General features: G+C 37.8%; 2 protein-coding genes across 6 annotated transcripts in view; one reads left to right on the top strand and one right to left on the bottom strand.

Annotated features, from left to right (window-relative positions):
- Cmss1 (cms1 ribosomal small subunit homolog) overlaps positions 1 to 19,981 on the top strand; it is a 319,308-nt gene that overhangs the window by 8,572 nt on the left and 290,755 nt on the right. The window lies entirely within an intron of this gene.
- Filip1l (filamin A interacting protein 1 like) overlaps positions 1 to 19,981 on the bottom strand; it is a 262,508-nt gene that overhangs the window by 5,131 nt on the left and 237,396 nt on the right. For 4 of the 5 annotated variants that reach the window (XM_076868979.2, XM_076868981.2, XM_076868980.2 and 1 more), the window contains one exon: positions 10,517 to 14,633. In XM_076868979.2, coding sequence (XP_076725094.1) covers positions 11,846 to 14,633 — 2,788 coding nt within the window. In that variant the 3' untranslated portion in view covers positions 10,517 to 11,845. Of the gene's footprint in view, positions 1 to 10,516; positions 14,634 to 19,981 lie in introns of those variants that run through there. The other variant, XM_076868984.2, reaches the window with a different exon arrangement.

Raw genomic sequence — 19,981 nt, 5'->3', positions numbered from 1 at the left:
AGCTTGTTTCTTCTAAGCAACACTGATATGTGTTGAAGAAAATGTGGCTTGGGATGGTGGTAACTGATAGGGCCAGCTCCCCGACCCCCACCCCCAATTTTTGGGTTCCTAATGTTTCCACATCATTGATGCTGCAAAATTCCTTTTGTGTTTTCTTGGTAACACTGATTTTGCTACATAGTTTTTACCTCTAGATGGCAGCAAAGACTAGTTATTTTCATAGGACAACTTTAAATGTCATTTCCCTAAATCTTAAAAAAAAATGATGCTATTCTTTTTCTTTTATGAATTTTATACTTGGACTTGTTTCAGTAAATGAGGTATGGAGATTTAAAATGTCTCATCTCTTGGATCATTTTTGTAGAGCATTATGTCAAATAGCTCCACCCCCACCACCCCAAATTTAGAGTGCATATTGCAAGAGAAATACATGCATATGGCTCTTTTAAGACCACACAGTGAATGTTCTACGCAGAGATGGAGGCTCCTGGGTTTCATCAGAAAGCAGATGTCTTGGAGAAGATTAAGCAAGTTTGGAAAGCTCATTCATAGAAGAAAAAGATAGTTAAAAAAAATGCTTAACTCAGCCATGGATTTTGATATTTGGAATGGACTACAATCTGAATGATGAATCCAGTGAGGCAGAGGCTTTTATCTAGGGAGCAGTAGAAAGAAAAGCAATGTCTTTGTGGGATATATTCATTGAATTCTAAAAGTGTTGGCTTGTTTGAACCATAGGTTCTAAAAAAAACCCAGCAATCTATACAGTTCACTGGTTGCAGCAAGTCTTTAGATGAGTCTTATTGACCTAAAGAAGATTGGAAAGGTTAAATATTTTCAGTGTTACTCAAAGTTTCAGTTCTTAGCCTGGTTTCTACATGATCTTTGTGTTCTTTCATATTATCGTAAAAGGCAAACATCTGAAAATATACCAGAACAAAATTGCATTTATGAGGAAGCTATCAAATCCTAGTTAGACAGCTGGAGTCAGGATGTTTCCTTTTCTCTTAAGGAAATTAATTTTTTAAGTGCTTTGAACTTTTTGGTGATATATTGGCAACATATTGTGTAAGAAAGCAGTGTTCCTTTAGGAACAGGCCCGATTCCAGGGACTGCAGGGCTCTCATCACACCTTGTATCTTGGCTGTAGATGTTGAGAAGTTCAAGATTCCCTGAGACCTGGGGTCATTCTGACTTGTGGTCATTGAGGTCTGGTGGGCGAATGGATTTGGGGCTGCCTGACTCCCCCAAGGACCCAGCTGTGGAACACTTGGTCAAGGCCATGTGTTATCAGAATGACAGTGTTTTTGTAATTTTGTTTTTATCTGTGTTTAGTGGGAAAGTGCATAAGTAATTATGATGGATATAGTGATGAAAAGGAGGAAATGCTAAACTGGAGGGAAATATCCTTGAAAAACTATTGCTTTCATTTCTTTTGTCTTTTATATTGTTTGGCAAGTCACTGATAATTTGTGTGTGGAGGGGGTAGAAATAACAGATTATGAATATGGCAGGTAGCCCAAAGTTTCATATGCTACTTTGGCTGTTTTTCTTCTTCATTTTCTTAGAACTTCCCATTGTGTAATAAAACTTTATCACTGAAAGTTTTAGTTTTATATGGCAAGGGGAACCTTCAAAGGGAAATCCTATAGTTTAATTAGCTCATTCCCATTAACCTCCTCTGAGAGAACATTTGGTTTTAAATAGCATTTCACTGCTGTAATTTATATTAAAGAGTTGTCCAGTTCTGAGGTTAAGAATGGGTACCTTTGTTCTATAATATAATGTGATTTATGGTTATACCTAGTCATCTCCCAGTCTCCCTTTCTATGATAATTACAACATGGGTATTAGGGAAAAGTAAGAATAAATATTCAAATATAGTTTTCAAAATCTTTTCTGACCCATTTGCTTATAGTATGTGCCAAACATATGCTTCACATGTAGAAATATTATGTTAAAATAGCCTTAAATAACTGTCTTCCTTATTTATCCCCTTTCTTTTGTTCATCTGTCAGGTTTTTCTATTATCACGGCCTTTTCTCCTTTTTGGTACCCTTTTTCTTTCTATTTTTCTTTCCCATTCTTTCATTTGGATGGGTTTTTTTCACTTGTTCTGAGGTTTACACGTTGGGATAATGACTAGGTCGTAGACTATGAATCAGGCAAACAGGTTTGGCTCTCTGTTCTGATTGTGGCACTAACTAGCTGTAGGTCCCTCAGCAGCCATCTGTTGCTTGTGCAGACCCCAGTTTCTTCATCTTTAATCTAGGGATTAAAATATTCTTTGGAGAGTAAAGATATTGTATAGGAAAGTCTCTCACACATCCATTGTGCCAGATAAGTGTTAGTTGTGACTATTATTATCATTACTATTATTTTTCTCTTTTTCCTTATATTTGTTGTTAAAGTGCCGGTGTCTAACCATAATCCTAATTATCTTTGCCTATTTTGTCTTTGTCTTCCTGCTTTTCCCCCTGTTCTCTCCATCTCTCCATTTTTTTGTTAGTGTAGGAGCTGAGATTGATGAATCACCAGTGCTGATTCCTCAGCTGTATCTCAAAGGATGTTACATTTGGCATAGAAAATGACTCCCACACATAATTTTCCTTCCTTATGCTGCTACTTTCTTTTATAGAGTTCACCTGAAAACATACTATCTATCTTTCCTATCTTTTCATATCAAAAAATGAAGCAGTTCTTCCAAATCACTGGTGAAGTCCTTTGGCCCTGACATTCTGTGATTCTGTATGAAGAACAGATATACATCAGCTGTGGCCACCAGGTACGTTGTTAGCCATGTGAGTCTTTTTTGAGCATTGGCTATGAGCAGTATTTAAGTCCTAAGTTTAAATAATAGCTGGTTCTTATTCTTAAGATTGTAGTATAGGAAGGGTGACATATAATTAAATCACAAGGCAGAATGAAATGCCATAATAGAGCTATAAACAGCAACATTTTAGAAACCCAGAGAAAGATTAAAAAGTAAGGAAGGTTTTCAAGGAGCACTGGAGGAGTGAGTAGGATTTCAAAGGAGAACAAGGGAGAAAAGAGCATTTCATCCCTACAATCAGCATGGATAAAGGGTGTAGGGCAAGAAGGCCAAATGGTATGTAGGAAGACTGTTAGGAATATGTTCTGACAAGGGTGCAGGGCATGTCCAGAGTTTAAAAGGAAGATGAGGCGAAAGATGGAGGTCATGGTCAAAGGTTCGAGCAACTGTTATTTTGGCCCTAAGTAATACAAGTATGCTTTTTGGAGAGGCTAGAGAAGTCCAATGATCAGGATGATTTTGGGGATGAAGGTTGGATGAGAAAGGAAAGAGATTAAATGTAGATCAACTGTCTTTCTTAAGATACTATCTGTAGTAAGGCTTGCATTTAGGGAATAGTACTTTAGATGGGAACTGGGAAGGACAGAGAAAGAAATAATAGAGTGGTTGATTGGATCTGGATGATGAGCAAAAATGTGGAGAATGTTTCCCAGGTATTCAACCTGGGCAAAGAAGAAGATGATATACCATCACCAGATGTAAGACAAGGAGCAGTTCAAGAGAGAGTGCATGTGTGGACACATGCTGAGTCTGCAGTGTAGTTGGGCCTTCCTTGTGGAACTGTGTGGTAGTATTGAAACTTTGGAGATGTTGCTTTGAGGATCATAGAGAAATTACTACACTTCAGTGATTGAGATAATCCAAGAAGTACATGTAATTCCTACTCACCTGCCACTCTTCTCTCACCATAGAACTTCTACATTCCTTTCCCAGATCCAGAGAGATAAATTTTCTGGACCTTACCATGTTTCCACATCCTTTGCATAAGGCCCCCCAATCTTACTGATAGTATAACTATTTTTGAGAACAGCCCACTAAAAAAGCATTTTGTCCCATTACTTGAACAATGTGCAGTGACTGACCATTATCTAGGTACTGATTGGCCTATGTAGGGAAAGGAAATCCTGCCCCTCTCTTCCAGTGACCTTGCTGCCCCCCTTAGCCATTGTGTCTGGACCAAGCAGACAGATTACATAAACTTGCACTCTACAGGGAGATTTACCACTTCTTGGCTCTAAGGCATGTAGTATGGGCAGGATACCCCCTTCAAAGCAAATTTCCTTCCTCCTTGGCAGTCTGAGAAAAGTCTGAAATAGGGCCATGGTTGATAGGTGTAGCTGAAAAAAACAGTGATAATTGTCCATTGTTCTCCTCTCATTTCCATTCTTCAAAGCTAATATCAGCAGCCTCAAAAGCATTTACCTTTTCTAAAGTTTCTGTAATAAACTTGTATTATTCTTATGAGAGAAAAGTTCTATATGAAATAAAAGAACTTGCTCATATATGTTACTATGAGAGATATTGTCCTTCTCAGCATGATCCCTACTCTCTAACTTCCTTCCTGATGTCCAAAAAGACCCTTTGAGGACCTGTTACAGTTTTTAGTAAACTCCTCTTTGTATAAAACTAGTTTTCTGAGGCATCAGTAGTGACTGCTATTGATGGGCTCAGGCAAAACCAAATTGAAATTCAAAAGAGAATTCCTTAAGAATTTCCTTAAGAAGAAACCCCAGCAAATCCACTAATAGGGAAGGATGGTAATGCATTCTTGAGAAATTGCTTTGAGTTATGTGACAGTGGCTGTGTTGAAGCAGGATTTTATATGCCTTTAATTGTTATGAGAGGAGACATAAGAGGACAGCTTGAAATGGCAGTTTTGATTTGGGATGCTTCCTCATTTTATAGTTATTGTACTCTTGAATAGGAAGCATGTAGGAACTGATTGGCCTATGTAGGGAAATTGGAGACTGACAAAGTTGAACCCTAACATTTCTTCTGATCTGGGAAACTACATCATTAAAAAATGATTTGGTGAGCATCCATTTTTTCCTTATTAAGTTATGATGTTTCTTGAGAAGTGGGAATCTAGATTAGGGATGCAACTGAGGAAAATTTCCTAGGCTTCTTCAAAGGCAGATGCCCCACTAACTGTGAGCTAAGTTGATGGTGTGTGTCTTTATGGTGACTAGACCTTGATCTCTTGGTTCCCTTTCTGAGGGTCTTGAGTTATTATCATGACTATCAAGGCAGCCTCTGGCTTATAACATAAGCTCTGATGTCCAAGGTCATGATGCTTCTTCCATGGATCATTTTCACTCACTTATGATGCTTTTCTTGCCAGTCATCTCTGAAACTGATTAGGTGCCTATTGTTCTGTACATATTGTTGGCCTTTCCAAAGATCATTCTTTATACTTGGCCTTTCTGTTTGTTCCTTATAGAATGCTGCATTAGGATAAATTGGATACTAACTGCAGCTCCAGTGTTCCTTGAGTATGGTCTCCTGTTGATGAGAACATGAGCTTTTCCTTGGTCTTGCTTTCTCCATCTCCTGTCATCAGCGCCATCTCTAGTTTAGTCTTTCCTGTGTCTGCCCATGCCTGCTTGGCCTCTCACATTCATTTTCTCTTGTTACTCTAACTGGCTTCAGAAGGCAGGAAGGGTTGGAAGGAAAGGCAAATCACTGTTGGCTATGGAGATCATGGAAGGTTTCAGAAGAGGTGGTCAGACTTTTCAATGTGTCTTACTGTACCTGATAAGAGAATTTTACCCATGTACAGCAGTCAGGAGGTAGCAGGGAAAGCTTGCATGTGTTTAGGGTCATTCAGAGCTTTCTGGTTGAACTGGCAGATTGGTAAGACAGCATGAACAGGTAACATTAGGCAGGCTGTGTCTGTCACCATAAGTTGTGGAAAGGATCAAATGCAACTTATAATGCTTCCCCTTGCACTGAGGTAGCTTCTGAGTATGTTGCCATGGAAAGAGAATGGAACAAAGTCAGACCTGTGTCTACATCTCAGGTTTGTCCCATACTAACAATGATCTGCTTCCATTAAGTTGCTGAGTGTTAATTTACTTATCTCTATAATTGCAATAATACCCTTTTTAGAGGGTTGTTGTAAAGGAAAATAATATTGTATAATGGATTCACCTTTTTCCTGTTATAATATCTTACTAACCAGAATCCTTTTGTGGGGACACAGATCAATCACCACCTAGCACTGTATTCAAGAGCCCTCACAGTCTGACTGGACTGTGTCTTTTGAGCCTTATCCCTGCCCCACTGCACTGATCATTGTCCTTGAACATTAGTTGTTTGCTCTCTTGCCTACCTCCCCCAGTACCCTGTGTGTACCTCTTTGGGACACCCTATTGCTCTCTCTATTCCAGATCTCCTCATCTTCCAGCCCTTACTCACATCTCATCTCTTTCTGAAGCCTAACCCCCTGTACCAACCTAGAGTAGCCTGCTCCTCCTCCAAACTCCCGGAGTACTTACTGTCTACACAGTTCTTTATCTGTGCTGTATAGAAGCTCATCTGGCTTACGAAGTCAGTTGGTTCATTTTTCTAATGCAGCAGTTTTTAACCAGAAGGTGATTTTGCCCCTCACACATTTTTGTGATGGTTGGGGGATGCTGCATGGCATTTAGTGAACAGAAGCCAAGGATGCTCCTAAATATCCTACAAAGCACAGAACTCCCTTCTCCCAAACCAAGAATTATCATGCCCAAACCATCAGTAATCCTGAGATTAGGAAACTGCTCCAATGGGAAAAGAGCTGATGTAATGAGAATTAAAAGAAATTAATTCATGTATTCTTAGAGAAGGAAACAGATGTTTAGACACTTAGCATTATGACCCCTACAAGTGAGAAAATATGAAAAAAGAAATCTAGTTACCAAAGGGAAAGAAATCGATGTAAATTATTGGTGTGTTTATGTCCCAGCCTTATTCCCAGTCAGCTTTTAAATGTTTCAAAAAAGGTAGCAAGACTTAGATAGAATCCAGAAATTACTGGAAGTTAGAACTACGCATGAGATCACCAAGTCCAGTTCTCTTATTCCCAAAGGCTAAATGATTTGCTCAGGGTCTCACAACTGACTGGAAGAGACATGAACTGAATCTAGTCTTGTCTGCCTGCCTCTAGTATCTTCTCTGTCACCTCACTTATCTAAGTCTTTCTTTATGTAACTTTGTTAATCTACTGTTGTCCTCCAGAATCTCCAGTTGATGGGTAGAAATATATAGTTTCCCCACTGATATTCTTATTTCTTGTCTCATTTCCTTGCTCTGGTTATCAAGAACAGTGAATCTTTAATCTCTGTCATACCTGCCCCACTGTTGGGAAGGAGGTACACAGTTTAGTATGTCATGATCAGTAGATTGATCATGTATCCATGTGATGCTTTGAAGAAAAGATATTTCACATTGAGGCACAGTGCATGTCATTGAGTGGCCATGAGTGACAGATCCATTAGTAAACCTACTTTCATCTAGTCAGAGAATGAGGGAAGCTTTGTCTATAGGGCCTATATTTATACACTACTAATTATTAAAATTAAAACATAACTAGCCTTTTAAAAATGAAACAAAGCAGGCAAAAAACAAAACAAAACAAAAAAATAGTCTCAGGTAATTAACTGCTCAGAATAATCATACGGGACCATTTGGCTATGGGGAGAAAAAAGAATTCACTAAAAAAGAAAATTGCTTTCAGGCTTTAAAAATTTTTCTTTGAATAATCAGGCAAGTTTTATTTTCTTGACCAATAATTTTGATAACAATTTTGAAATGAGACACAAGTAGAGATGTCCCTGGGATGGCTGGCTGCAATATCAGAGGTTAGCCTAGAGTATGTTTTTTATGGCAGCATACTAAGAATAAAACCTGGTGTCCTGATGGAATGTTGACAGATTTGTAAGTGCTACCCAGTGAACTGTGTTAATTCCTTATCAAAGTATTTAGAGGTGTTGACTAGTTAATTTGCTGGACTCCCTAAGGATTCTTTATGCTGTATTGTTGCCCTTAGGAGATGTATTTGATTGTACAAAAGCCCTTTTTGATTCAGTTTGAAGAGTGGAAAGAATCCATCCAAAGAAAGGTCTTGGAGTTTGAATGCAAATAAATTTAAAGTGATTTAAGTTTTGGGAACTTTTTAATAAACCACGTCTTTCTTACATTTGCTTCACTGTGTCCTAAGGTGAATGGAGTACTTTGTTTTTATTTATCCAGCGGCTCTCTTTAATGTGTGTTCTGGACCATTCCCAAGAAATGCTACAGTGTTAAGTCAGAGCCTGGGTTCTGGGATAGAATCAGAGGTTGTAGGTGTCACCCTGCTACACAGTTCAGCCAAAGATTCAGATATCTGTGTTTTGATACAGTTAAAAACTAGGGACCTTCCCACCCAGTAAAATGTAGATCATTCTTCTTTTTAAAAAATTTTTTAAGTTTTCTTTTTGTAGTTGTAGATGGATAGAATGCGATTATTTTGTTTGTTTATTTGTATGTGGTACTGAGGGTTGAACCCAGTGCCTCATGCATGCTCTGCTACTGAGCTACAGCCCCAGTCCTAGATCTTTCTTCTTTAATAAAAAGAAAACCTGGAGAAAAGCCTTCTGTTTGTCATTGTTGCCACTAGAGGACAGAAAGTTACACTTCCTGGTACAGGTATAATTCATCCTAAGAGTGCTATGATAGACCACATTTGCCAATGTTTATCAGTACAGAAATTTATAAAACAATGATGCAAACTAATCAACTAAGGAGCTGCTTAAAATGCAGCTTTCTGGGACCTACCCTCTGCGAGATTCTGATTCCCTTGCTGTGGGGAAGTTAAGATTTTACTTTGCGAAACACTGACCTCTGAGTTTTTGTCTGATTATCTTTTCTCTTAGGAGGTTAAGAAAAATTGATTATTTTGGAGGAAAAAAATCAATGAACAGAAACCAACATATAGGGAAACCAGAGTGATGGTTGATTTAAAGGTCTTTCCCTGCCTTTGTCTGATGTGTTTCAAAGGAGACACACTTTGTAAATATTAAGAATCAAAGAAGCTACTAAAAGTTTTTTATGTGGAGTTATATTTTAATCAGTAAAAACCATAGGATCCTTAGGCAGCAAGTTCCTAAAATTTGTTAATAAAATATCTCTTTTAGGACCATTTCAAAGTGCCCCTAATTTTATCCTTTGGGCATCATGAAGGCACCATGCCTGATATCTTATCATTATAAGATCTGGTTGTGAGGACCTTCTAAGTAGTTTATATAATCCTATTATCATTTTGAGCAATTATTTTAGGTTTAGTATTCAAAATTCAAAATGCTCCAAAATTTGGAACTTTTTGAGCAGTTATTGGACCACAAATGGAAAATTCCACACCACAGAACTTTGTTCTGTGATCTCTCTCTTTCACCACACATGAGGATATAAGAAACTATTTTTTAAATTGAGGGCCAAAAAATCCAGAGTGTCATTTTAAATATAATTTTGTAAAAACAACAAAAAAATGCTTTTGCAGGACTTACAGTGTCTGTACTATGAACTTTAGTGGTACTTTTACCAGTCTACATATAAATTATTAATCTAACAGTCTCCTAAAGTTTATTTTGATGCTTATATTAATTGTTACTCTGCAAAAAAAAAAAAAAAAATCCTCCCAGAAGAGGAACCTCTAACACTGGTAATCCTTAAGGCTTCAGTAAATTTCTATTAATGTTAGATTAGCTGCTTAAAAAGCTTATTTATAGTTAAGATTGAAACTGATGATAAAATGATAATTTGTGTATTATAATCATGGAACACAGAACTTGTATTAACTTTGTTGTAGAGAATTGCTATGGCTTACGTAATTGAATCCTAACAAAATAGATGGGCTGATGAATAGCCAGAGCTCCAAACTCTGTTATGAAACTGTCAAGGGTAGGAATGCCCCTCCCCTCACCTCTCTGCACTTAGGGCATCCAGGAGGAACCTGGGTGATGGGAATCCCTTGACTGGTTCTCTCTGCTTCTGTTTCCCCCTGCACCATGCAAACATGTTTTCTCTTTGTGCTGTTGCATGATAAAATTGGGAAGATTTTGTTCTTGAATTCTTTCTAGTTTCTGGTTTTGGGAATTTTGTGATCAGTTGATCAGTGCCCTTCAAAACATTGCCTATATCTTCTCTTGATTATTAACTAGAAGAACCTCTCATGTAGCAGTATTTCCATTGTCTACTTTGAAAAAGCAATCATGAACTGTGTAATTCTCTCTGGATTTCTTGCCCACATTGACTTAAAAATAGTTTTGAAGTACATTTAGGCCATCATGTATTTTGTAATACAGTTGGGTCACTGCCGATTCCCAAGATAAATGTGTTTAAACAGAAGCTTTCTCATTCATCATCAGCCTCAGCTTTCATCCACATTTATTTAATGATGATGCAAGCCCACAGCAGTGGTGTTGCAGTTCATCACCATGGAAGTGTTTCTGTCAACAAATCCTCAGTTTGCTATCATGAAATTGATTTTGCAGGGAAAAAAGAAGATAATTAGGAAAGATTCCTTTTACTTTTTGAAAGACCTTCACAGTTTGCCTAAATGTCTAAATGAATTGTTTAAAATCAATAAATGACAATACAATTGACACCTTAAATTGACAGTTAAGAGGTTGAAAAAGGAAAAATTCCATATTTATGGAATGTGACTTGGGAACCAGGTTTATAATTTAAAATGTTCCTCTGAAAGCTGCTATGTTCTGCTCAGAAGTATGGATTATGATCAGGGAGTCCAATGAGTCAGATATCAGAATTTCAAGGATGTTTTAACGGTTTTTATCACCAGCCTTGTAAATGGCATAACAATAAACACAGAGGAAATTGACAGTGTATTTACTTTCCTTTGCTGATAGATACATCACATGAATTTATAAAAATAAGATTCTCCTATAACTTACATTTACAACTATCTTTGACTTTTATTTGCTTGTCACAAGGTTTATTTAAAAAACTACATAATTAAATTGTAAGTTTCTGATTGTAGCCTACTTATAAACAGGATATAGTGGCACCTACATTTAGTAATCCAAACTGTTTTGAGAACCAAATGGTAAAAAGGAACAAGAATAACATTTTCATTTTGAAACAGTGTTGAAAAGCTTATGTTATAGTGGCTAATCCAGATTTGGAAATAGATAGATACATTTGGTAGAAATACGGTCAACTTTTGATTGTCAAAGTAATTTTTGTTTCCAAATGTGCTTACTGACTTCCTATCACATTTCAAAATGTTTTATTTTCACCACCATCTTAGGTATGCTCATTGAAAGCAAATTATCCAATATTATCTTATTCCCATATAAATAAACATTTAATGTATTCCCAGTAAATGCTAAGCACTGTGCTCGATGTCAGGGATATTGAGATGCATCCCAAGAATGATATTAAATTTGTCCTTTAAGTCACAAATGACATTTTTATTTAATTCACTTTGAAGTCACAGAGATAATTTTTTTGAGTATTTCAACTAATTTCTCCTCTTCTAATATGTGATCAGAAGTTGACTGTAAATTAGAAGTAGGTCCTGCTTGATTTTTTAGCAAGAATTAATAGACATAAACAGAAAATAAAATTATATTGGACATGCAAATGTGTAAAACAAAATGAACAAAAGAAAATTCAGCAAGCAATGGTAAAAATAACAAATTATTTACTGTTTTATAATGTTAAAGTATTTTACCACGACAAGTTGCAGTCAAATTAAAGTGAGTTATGGAAAATGAAATACATAAAAATGTATTTATACAAGTGCAGACTAAATATTTCCCATACAGTTATGTAAATGAAAAGATATACAGTAAATGCACACTTGAAATGACTATGCAGGCAACAATTAGTTTCAGACTCTTGTATAGTTCATGCACAAACTTCCCAAAGTACAAGTTCAGTCAGTCTTTTGGGGGATGTGGAGGGATGATTAAAAAAAGATTTGAGTTCCTTGCAAGAATATCAGTATGTACTGGATGAGGATGAGGGTGGTCAGTTATATATATTACTTACTGTAATTTGTGATTGTCGAGGAAGAGGTGTAGCTGTTGGTGTGATAGTAATACTGCTGGTGACTTTATTGGTTGTTTTGTTTAGTGCCCCATTAGTTAAACCTTGAGTTCGGTTATCCTGCAGTGGTGTTGAAGGGCTGGCAGGTCTCATGGGGCTGGCCACAGCTTGCATGTAAGGACTTCCTAAGTGAATGTGGATTTTATTATCCTCAGTAGTTATCACACTTGAACTATTACTGTTTGCACGTTGAAACTGCCACGATGACTGCCGGTCTGGGGAGACTCTGAAAATCGCGTGCTTGGCACTGATTTCTATTGGCTCTGGGGAGCGTCCCTGCTCAGGAGAGCTAGCTGAACCAGTCATAGCCAAAACCTGAATAGGTGACATTGTCCTTTCTGGAGTTATAGAACCACAAGACTCTGGGGTCTGTGCTCTGGCAAAGGTTGCCATGGCAATTGGGGACATACCTTGATCTAAATTCGGGAGGCCTTCAGTAGAGGTTTTGGACTTCATTGGTGTTATGGAAGCATTTTGGAGAATGGTTATCCTCTGTTTTGGGGTGCCACAGTTTGGTATCACTGCAGTGCTTGTGTAAGAGAGAGGGCTCTCTGTGGTTGGACTTGTGATTTCAAGAGTGGCTGTATTTTGGGCATGGTCTGGCGTAACCTTTATATGAAGCGGCTGTCCAGGTGTATGGCTTAGGACTAGATCTCCAGGTTGCATGAAGTTGCCATTGGGTTTAGTTTGTATTTTCCCATTTTGAGGATGGCTCTCCTTGGATTTCATCCAAGGAATCCATAGCTTCCTGTTCACAGGAAGGGGAGTGGACGTGTTGCATCTGAAGGACAGCACAGATTCCTCCTCATTATGGTCCTCATCTTGTTCCTCACTCTCCTCATACAACTGACCATTAATGACTGCTCTTTCCAGAGGAATGAGACTCTTGTAATCTGGTGGCTCATTGTCTAATGCTTCTGTTTGAACTTCTTTAGAAAATACTTGAGGGTCAGAGATTCTTCGTCCATTGAGACTAGGACGGAGGCTCTTACTACAATGCCGGTACCTCTCTAGCTCTTTAGTGAGGTTTTCGATCTCTCTTCCTAAATCTCTGTTCCTGTTTTCTTGTTGATTTAGTTTCTTTTGCAGAATGGAGTGATCTCCCTGGAGGTGACATATTAGGTCCTCAGTTGCCATGTATTCATGAATTTTCTCTTTTAATGCATCCACTTCTCTTGATAGATGCCCTGATTTAGCTTCTTCTTCTTGAAGCCTTTTGAAAAGCCATTGTTCATGGCTGGACTCTGTCTTTTCTGCCAACTTGTACTTGGCAAGTTCCATTTTAACATGCTCTAGCTCTTCAGATAAAAATTGAGCTTTTTCTCGTTCATTAGCATACCTTCGTTCCAGAGTCTCATATTCATCTTCTGTTTTCATGAGATCATCCTCAATGGCTTTCATATCCTTTAGCTTTAGTTTCAGTCTTTCCACTTCTTGGGAGAGTTCTTTAATCTTATTGTTTTCTTGGTGTAAAGCTGTTGTGGACTTACCAGAGTCTTTGTTTTTTAGGAAATCTTTCTCACTTGCTTCCAATGATTGAAGCCTGTTTTTCAACATATTGACTTTTGACAAGAGATCATTTCCTTTCTCCTCTTCTGCTTTCAGTTTGTTTTTTAGATCATCTCTTTCCTTGGTTACATTGAACATCTTTTCTTCCACATCAGTTTTGGACTTGAGTGCCCTTTTAGTTTCCTCAATTAACTTCTCAGTAACTGTTGTTACTTTGTTCTGCTCCACTTGAAGCTGGGAAGAAGCAGCTTGTAATTTATCTTCCGTTTGCTTTAATTTTTCACTCATTGTTTTCCGTTCATCCACAAGCATCACAGTTAATGTTTTCAGTTTAGTCAGATCCTCCTTCAGAGTGAATTCTGTCTTTTCCAGCCTACTTTCAATGGCTTCTAGCTCTTTGATCCTCACTTTTAAACTCTCTAGTTCCTGAGACAACTGCTTTGTGGTTGTCCTTTCTTTTTCTAAGTTGCATTTAAGAGAGTAGCATTCTTGTTTGCTTTTGTTGAAAGCATCTTCTAATTTTTCCAGAGCCATAATCCTTTTATTGAGCTTTTCAACTTCTAGTTTAAAGTCTTTACTCTGTGCTGTTTCCTTCTCAAGCCTCTTATTGAGATCTCTGCACTGTTCCTCCATCTTTATGAGCTCTTCATCTTTTCCTTCCATGTCTAGCACACGCTTCCTGAGCTCCTCTACCTCAGCCATTATGCCAGCATTTCCATATTCTCCCTTGTTGATTTTTTCTTTTATATCTTGCAGCTCCTCTTCTGCTTTTCTTAAAGATCTGTTTGTCTCTTCTAACTCATCAATTTGCCGACTGAGTGCTGCCAGCTTTTGTCGAAGCTGACGATTTTGACTGTCCTCATTGGTGAGCTTTGCCATAATTTCGTCTTGGTTCTGATGAAACTTTGTGGTCTGTATTTGCAGTTCTTTCTCTAGTCTGGTTGCCTTCTGCTCTTCTTCCTGAACTCTGGCTTCAGCAAGAGTTAGTTTAGCATGTGTTTCCTGTGCACTTGTGGTCAGGTCTTGAATTTTCTGTCTTTGAAGGGTGAGCTGTGCTGTAAGCCTTTGTTGTTCGTCCACCACCATCAAAGCAAAAGACTTCAGCTTGGTCAGCTCCTCTTTCAGGGTGGTGACCCTCTTTTCCTTTTCTTTCTCCTTCTTCTGCTGGGACTCGGTTTCTTGACCAATCAGCTTCTTTAATCTGAAAAATACAAGAGTGCATTCTAATTTGTGATTGCTGCTTTGGTAACTCACATCTATGATTAAACAGTTATGTAATTTGAAAAGATTGTATCAGTTCACATGGAATGTGGGAAGGAGTTCCTGAATTTGATGAGGGAAAGAGAATCTTGTTAAAGAAATATCTTGCTTTTTGGTTAACTACCATTGATTAGTAACAGTTGTAGCTTACCAGGAACCTTTATGGAAAAGACAAGAATATTTGTTTTAAATTGCCATGTAACAATCAGAGAGGGAGGTCCAGCCTGATGGCTGTGAAAATGGATACGAGCTTGAGATTCGGTTAGACCTGGCTTCAAGATTGGCCCTACTCTTGCCAGCTGCTTTAATGAACCTGGGCAGTTATTTAATATCTCTGAGGGTCAATTTTCTCATATGAAAAATGAGGACAATCACTTTATTTACCTTAGGGGCTTTTTGTGAAAATTAAATGAAGTGATTCATCTAAGATTATTACAGTCCTGGAACAAGGTAAACATTTGATAAATGTTGCTGTTGTTCTTGTTTTATTAATTATGATTCCTATATTTATTAAATGGTTTGCGTGAATCATTAAAATGTGTGATATAGTAATATTTAGTGTTCACTCCCTGATTCTTAGTTAAGATAAAATTTTATTCACATTGCTTAGAAGTTATGCACTTCATTGATGGACTGCTCTGCCAATTAAAGCTTGTTTTGCACTAGCATGTCATTATCTGAGAACCACTTTCCTCCTAGTTAATGATAGTTTAATGAAGGAAGTTGAGGCATCTGAACCAAGCTTGAGGGTTTTCATAACATATGGGAAGAGCAAGGAATTTGGAAGGAAAGAGCTTATTGATGAGAATCCAATACTAGAAATGATGGACGGGAAACTATTATCAGGATCATAGTGATTCCCTCTTAAATGAAGACTATTACTACATGCTATTTTTTCTTTTAAATTTATTTGCATAACAGGAAAGCATTTCACATGCAGAATAAACTGTCTCTTCCACATGTTTAGTAACTTCAGTAGGGAGATTGTAGTTTTAAATTTGTGGCTCTGTTAATTGCACTGGGAATGGGCTGATTATAGAGGATGTAATTACGGTTCTGCAGTATTGTTATACAGAAGCTAAAATAGAATGGAATCCCTGAGGAATTTAAAGGACTTGACGTGGATGAAAACAGTACTCGCTTTCTGATCAAGACTAAAGTGTTCATAATGTTAATAAATCATTTATATTAGGAATGAGTTAATTATTCCAATGCATGTCTTTTATCCTTGTCACAGAACTTTTTGTAAGTTAAGAATTTGAGAGGACATTTGAAAAAGAAACTAATCTAGGGAAGTCTTGGAGATAAAGAGTCATTTTTGAGATCTGAATCTTCTCTTTTCTGTAATTATACTACACAGAAGGAACATGTTTAAAATAACTGTGTAATGTAAGAATTCCCAAAGTCTTTTGTGGGGAGGACCCACTTTTAGTTTTTCCTGTTTTGAGAACCTAACAAGAGACTAGCCCAGGGGCTGTGGCCTGTGAACTTTAGAAGACTAGGCAGGATGCTGGGGTGGGGTTGATGATCTCATCTAGGGTATTGGTAAGAGGCTTGCTCATAGCTTCTGGCTGCTCCCCACTCTGTACTTGAGAAACCTGGGAGTCTGAGAAGAAAATCATGGTATCTTCTTCCTGAATGGTTGTGGGATCTAGTGGCAGAGTCCACAGGTAAAATGCTTTGGTGGTGAAATAATTACAGAAACTTTGGCAAAGAGCTTCTTCCTCCTGCCTTAGCATCAGCATTGGATTTAATGGTCTTGACAAAGCATTGATCATAACTTCACTGAAATAGTTTACCCTTGCTACACCCCAGTTGCTTACAGTTTTATTACAGAATAATTTCATAGATTTTTTTAAAATTTATTAAACAATAGCATGTACTGCTTTTTCTTTCTTTTTTATTTTATGTGTGTGTGCGTGTGGGGTGGGGCTAGAAATCACACTCAGGATCTTGCTCATGCTACATGCAAGAGCTCATGCAAGATCTCTTCCAACCAAACTACACCTTAGCCCCACTTTTCATTTTTATGAGAAGGGGATGTGTTTTCTTAAGATGTAAGGGCAAGAAGATGATTTTCAGTATAATAAAATGAGCCCTAATGGAATAGTGATTAGGAAATCTGGGCAGGGCAGTAGCCAGCGAAAAGGTTTTGAAGATGTTTCATTTGTTTCCATTGTGTTCATTGTTTTGGGGAGCAGGCATAGTGCATCTTTTTCAGCGTGATGAAAGTGTGATGCAACTTTTTCCTGGATTTTGTAAACTGGCTCCCACCACCATCTGCTCCCCAAGTTCCATCTTATAAGGTAATTATATAAACTGACAATTTTTTAATTTGTTCCAATTAGTTATACATGACAGTGGAATTCACATTGACACATCATATATAAATAGAGTATAAGTTCTCATTTTCTGGTTGTACATGATGTAAAATCACACTGGTCAGGTAGTCATATATGTACATAGGGTAATAACTTCTGATTCATTCTACTATCATTCCTACCCCCATACCCTTCCCCTCCCTTCCCTTCACTCCCCTCTGCCTAATCTAAAAATACTAACAATTTGAGTACATTTGCTCCAACTGTTTTCTCATTCCTTGTTTCCCAGTAACTTCACTATTTCCCATGGGACAGTCAGCAGCCTAGTCTACTAAATCCTGTCAGGAAAGGAAGTAGGGGTTTATTTGCGGGGGGGGGGGGGGTTGGACACAAAACAAAAAACTATACCCTCAGCAATCAACTCCAGAGCTTGGGGCCAGGAACTAGTGGGAACTGAGGGCAGGAAACCCTGACAAACTTTTTAGAGACTTTTGGCTGTGTGTAGTGATGGCTGGATACATGTGAGAGAGAGGGTGAGAGAAACCACTCCTGATAGTTGGTGAGTGGGCTAAGACTAAGTCACTATTTCTTGTGTTATATCAGGAACATTTGAAGGTTAAGTTTGAGGTGAGTTTAGGGTCTTGAAGAAAATATAGGGTAAGTAGGATGTTGAGTTGAAGCTCCTAAGCCTAGCTTCCTTCTTTAAGTAGAAATGATTTGAGATAAAATAGTAACTAATCTGTCTCCATTATTCTTTTTAATTAATTAATTATTTTAGTTGTTGATGGACCTTTATTTTTTATTTATTTATATGTGGTGCTGATAATGGAACCCAGTGCCTCACACATGCTAGGCAAGTGCTCTTCACTGAGCCACAACCCAGCCCTCTCCATTATTTTTCTTAGCAAATTAATAGGGTTTTAGCATTGATATGACTGGCAGATTATCATGACCTCTGGATTTGCTAGCAAACACAGATAAATGATATTGAGAGCTTTTAACCAGGGTTCTCATAATCTTGAAAGTAGCATGGAATCTTGAGATGCAGAACTTTCCAGACCTGAAATCCATTTCTTTAGAGCTGTGTATGCAAATTATGACTCCTTTTTCCACTAATAGTTCTGATTAAAATGCCATTATATAGGAATGTTATATTGTCTATGCCATGGTTTTTCCAACCTCAGCACTACTGACCTTTGGAGCCATATAAATTCTTATTGTGGAGAGCCATTCTGGGTACTCTAAGAAGTTTAGCAGCATCCTCCAATGATAACAACCAGAATTGCCAGTCTTCTGGGAGCAATATTGCCTTCAGTTGAGAACCACTGATCTGTTTGTGTGTGTGTGTGTGTGTGTGTGTGTGTGTGTGCGCGCGTGTGTGTGTGCATGTGCGTGCTCGAGTATATTATGGTGCTTTACTACATGCATGCACGTTATATATAAGCCTGTCATTAAAATTTGCAATCCATCATCCTGCCTTATTCAGCTTTATTTAAGCAGGTGTAACATAAAGTTCCCATCTGAGTTATATACACTTAGTGATTCTATCTGCCCTTCTAATGATATGTTCTTTATCAGTGTTTCTCACATTTCAGTGTATTTTGAATCACCTGGAATTTTGTTAAACTACAGATTCCAATTCAGTAGGTCTGGGGTGGGTCCCAGATGATGCCAGGTCTGCTGGCCTTTGGACTGACTACAGATAGCAAAAATTTACTATTTACCTGTCAGATACTTCCTGAAAATGAGACCTTTGGTTTCAAAAAGGTCAGGAAGGAGCAAAGCCTGTGTTGTTTCCCCATATCACACTGCCTCTCCAACTCCAAATGTAAACCATTGCCTGGGACTGTTCCCACATACAAGGTGTCTATCAAGGAACACTCGAGAAACTGTCAATCTAAAGAACAAATTTCATTTATTTCTGTTTTTTTTTTTTTTGTTGTTGTTGTTGTTTGTTTGAAGCTAGGAAAGTTTTTACACATTTTGAAACTACCATCTCCATGTTTTTAATTCAAGGTTTTACTGGTTACAAAAGATATTTTCATGTCTGACATGAACAAATGTCCTCATTAACAAATCAAACAGCCAAATCAGTCATTCTTTCATGAAGAAAATCTGACTTCAACTTCAGTAAATATGTAAATACACTTTCCTCTAGCAACCATCTCACTTCCAGACACAGGAACTTGCCCTGAACTACTTTGAAGACAAAGCAGTATTCCATCCAGTGTTGGTTCTGAGCAACCCTGCTGCTGCTCTCCTGGAACTCTAGGAGTTAAGGCTTGCTTTCTTTTTTATTTTTTCATATATTTTTTGGTATTGGGGATTGAACCCAGGGTGCTTTACCACTGAGCTACAACCCCATCCTTTTTTGGTTTCTTTTTTTTTTTTTTTAATAAATTTATGTATTTTTTTAGGTGGTGCTAAAAATTGAACCCAATGCCTCACATGTGCAAGGCAAGCACTCTACCACTGAGTCACAACCCTAGCCTCCTTTTTTTTTTTTTATTTTTTATTTTTAAGCAGGATGTCACTAAACTGCTTAGAACCTGGATAAGCTGCTGAAGCTGGCCTTGAACTTGTGATCCTACTGTCTCAATTCCCAGGTTGCTGGGATTACAGGTGTACACCACCATCCCTGGCAGGAATAAGGCTTTCTGTAGTTATTCCTTTGTCTGGTGCCCCGGAGGGGTTTCCAACCCAGAAATAGGCACTTGGTAAGAGTTAGCTAAGCATGATGGATATTTTGAGAGGGTTATTAGAAAAGGAGAATTCACAGAATAACATAAACACTTCTGGCAGGTCAGTTTTGGAAAGAGTATATGTATCAAATGCCAATGTAGACACTAATTCCCTTAAAGCTCTCCATGCCTATACCTCTGCAAAGTCTTTGTGTACCCTCAGGGGTACATGTTCCTCAGTTTGAAGACTACTGTCTTGGAATACTTATATTCATGTTCAAGTACTG

Source organism: Callospermophilus lateralis, chromosome 10 (assembly GCF_048772815.1).
Source record: "Callospermophilus lateralis isolate mCalLat2 chromosome 10, mCalLat2.hap1, whole genome shotgun sequence".
NCBI lineage: Eukaryota > Metazoa > Chordata > Mammalia > Rodentia > Sciuridae > Callospermophilus > Callospermophilus lateralis.
Note: the sequence above shows the minus strand (reverse complement) of the source record. Positions and strands in the feature narration are given on the sequence as shown.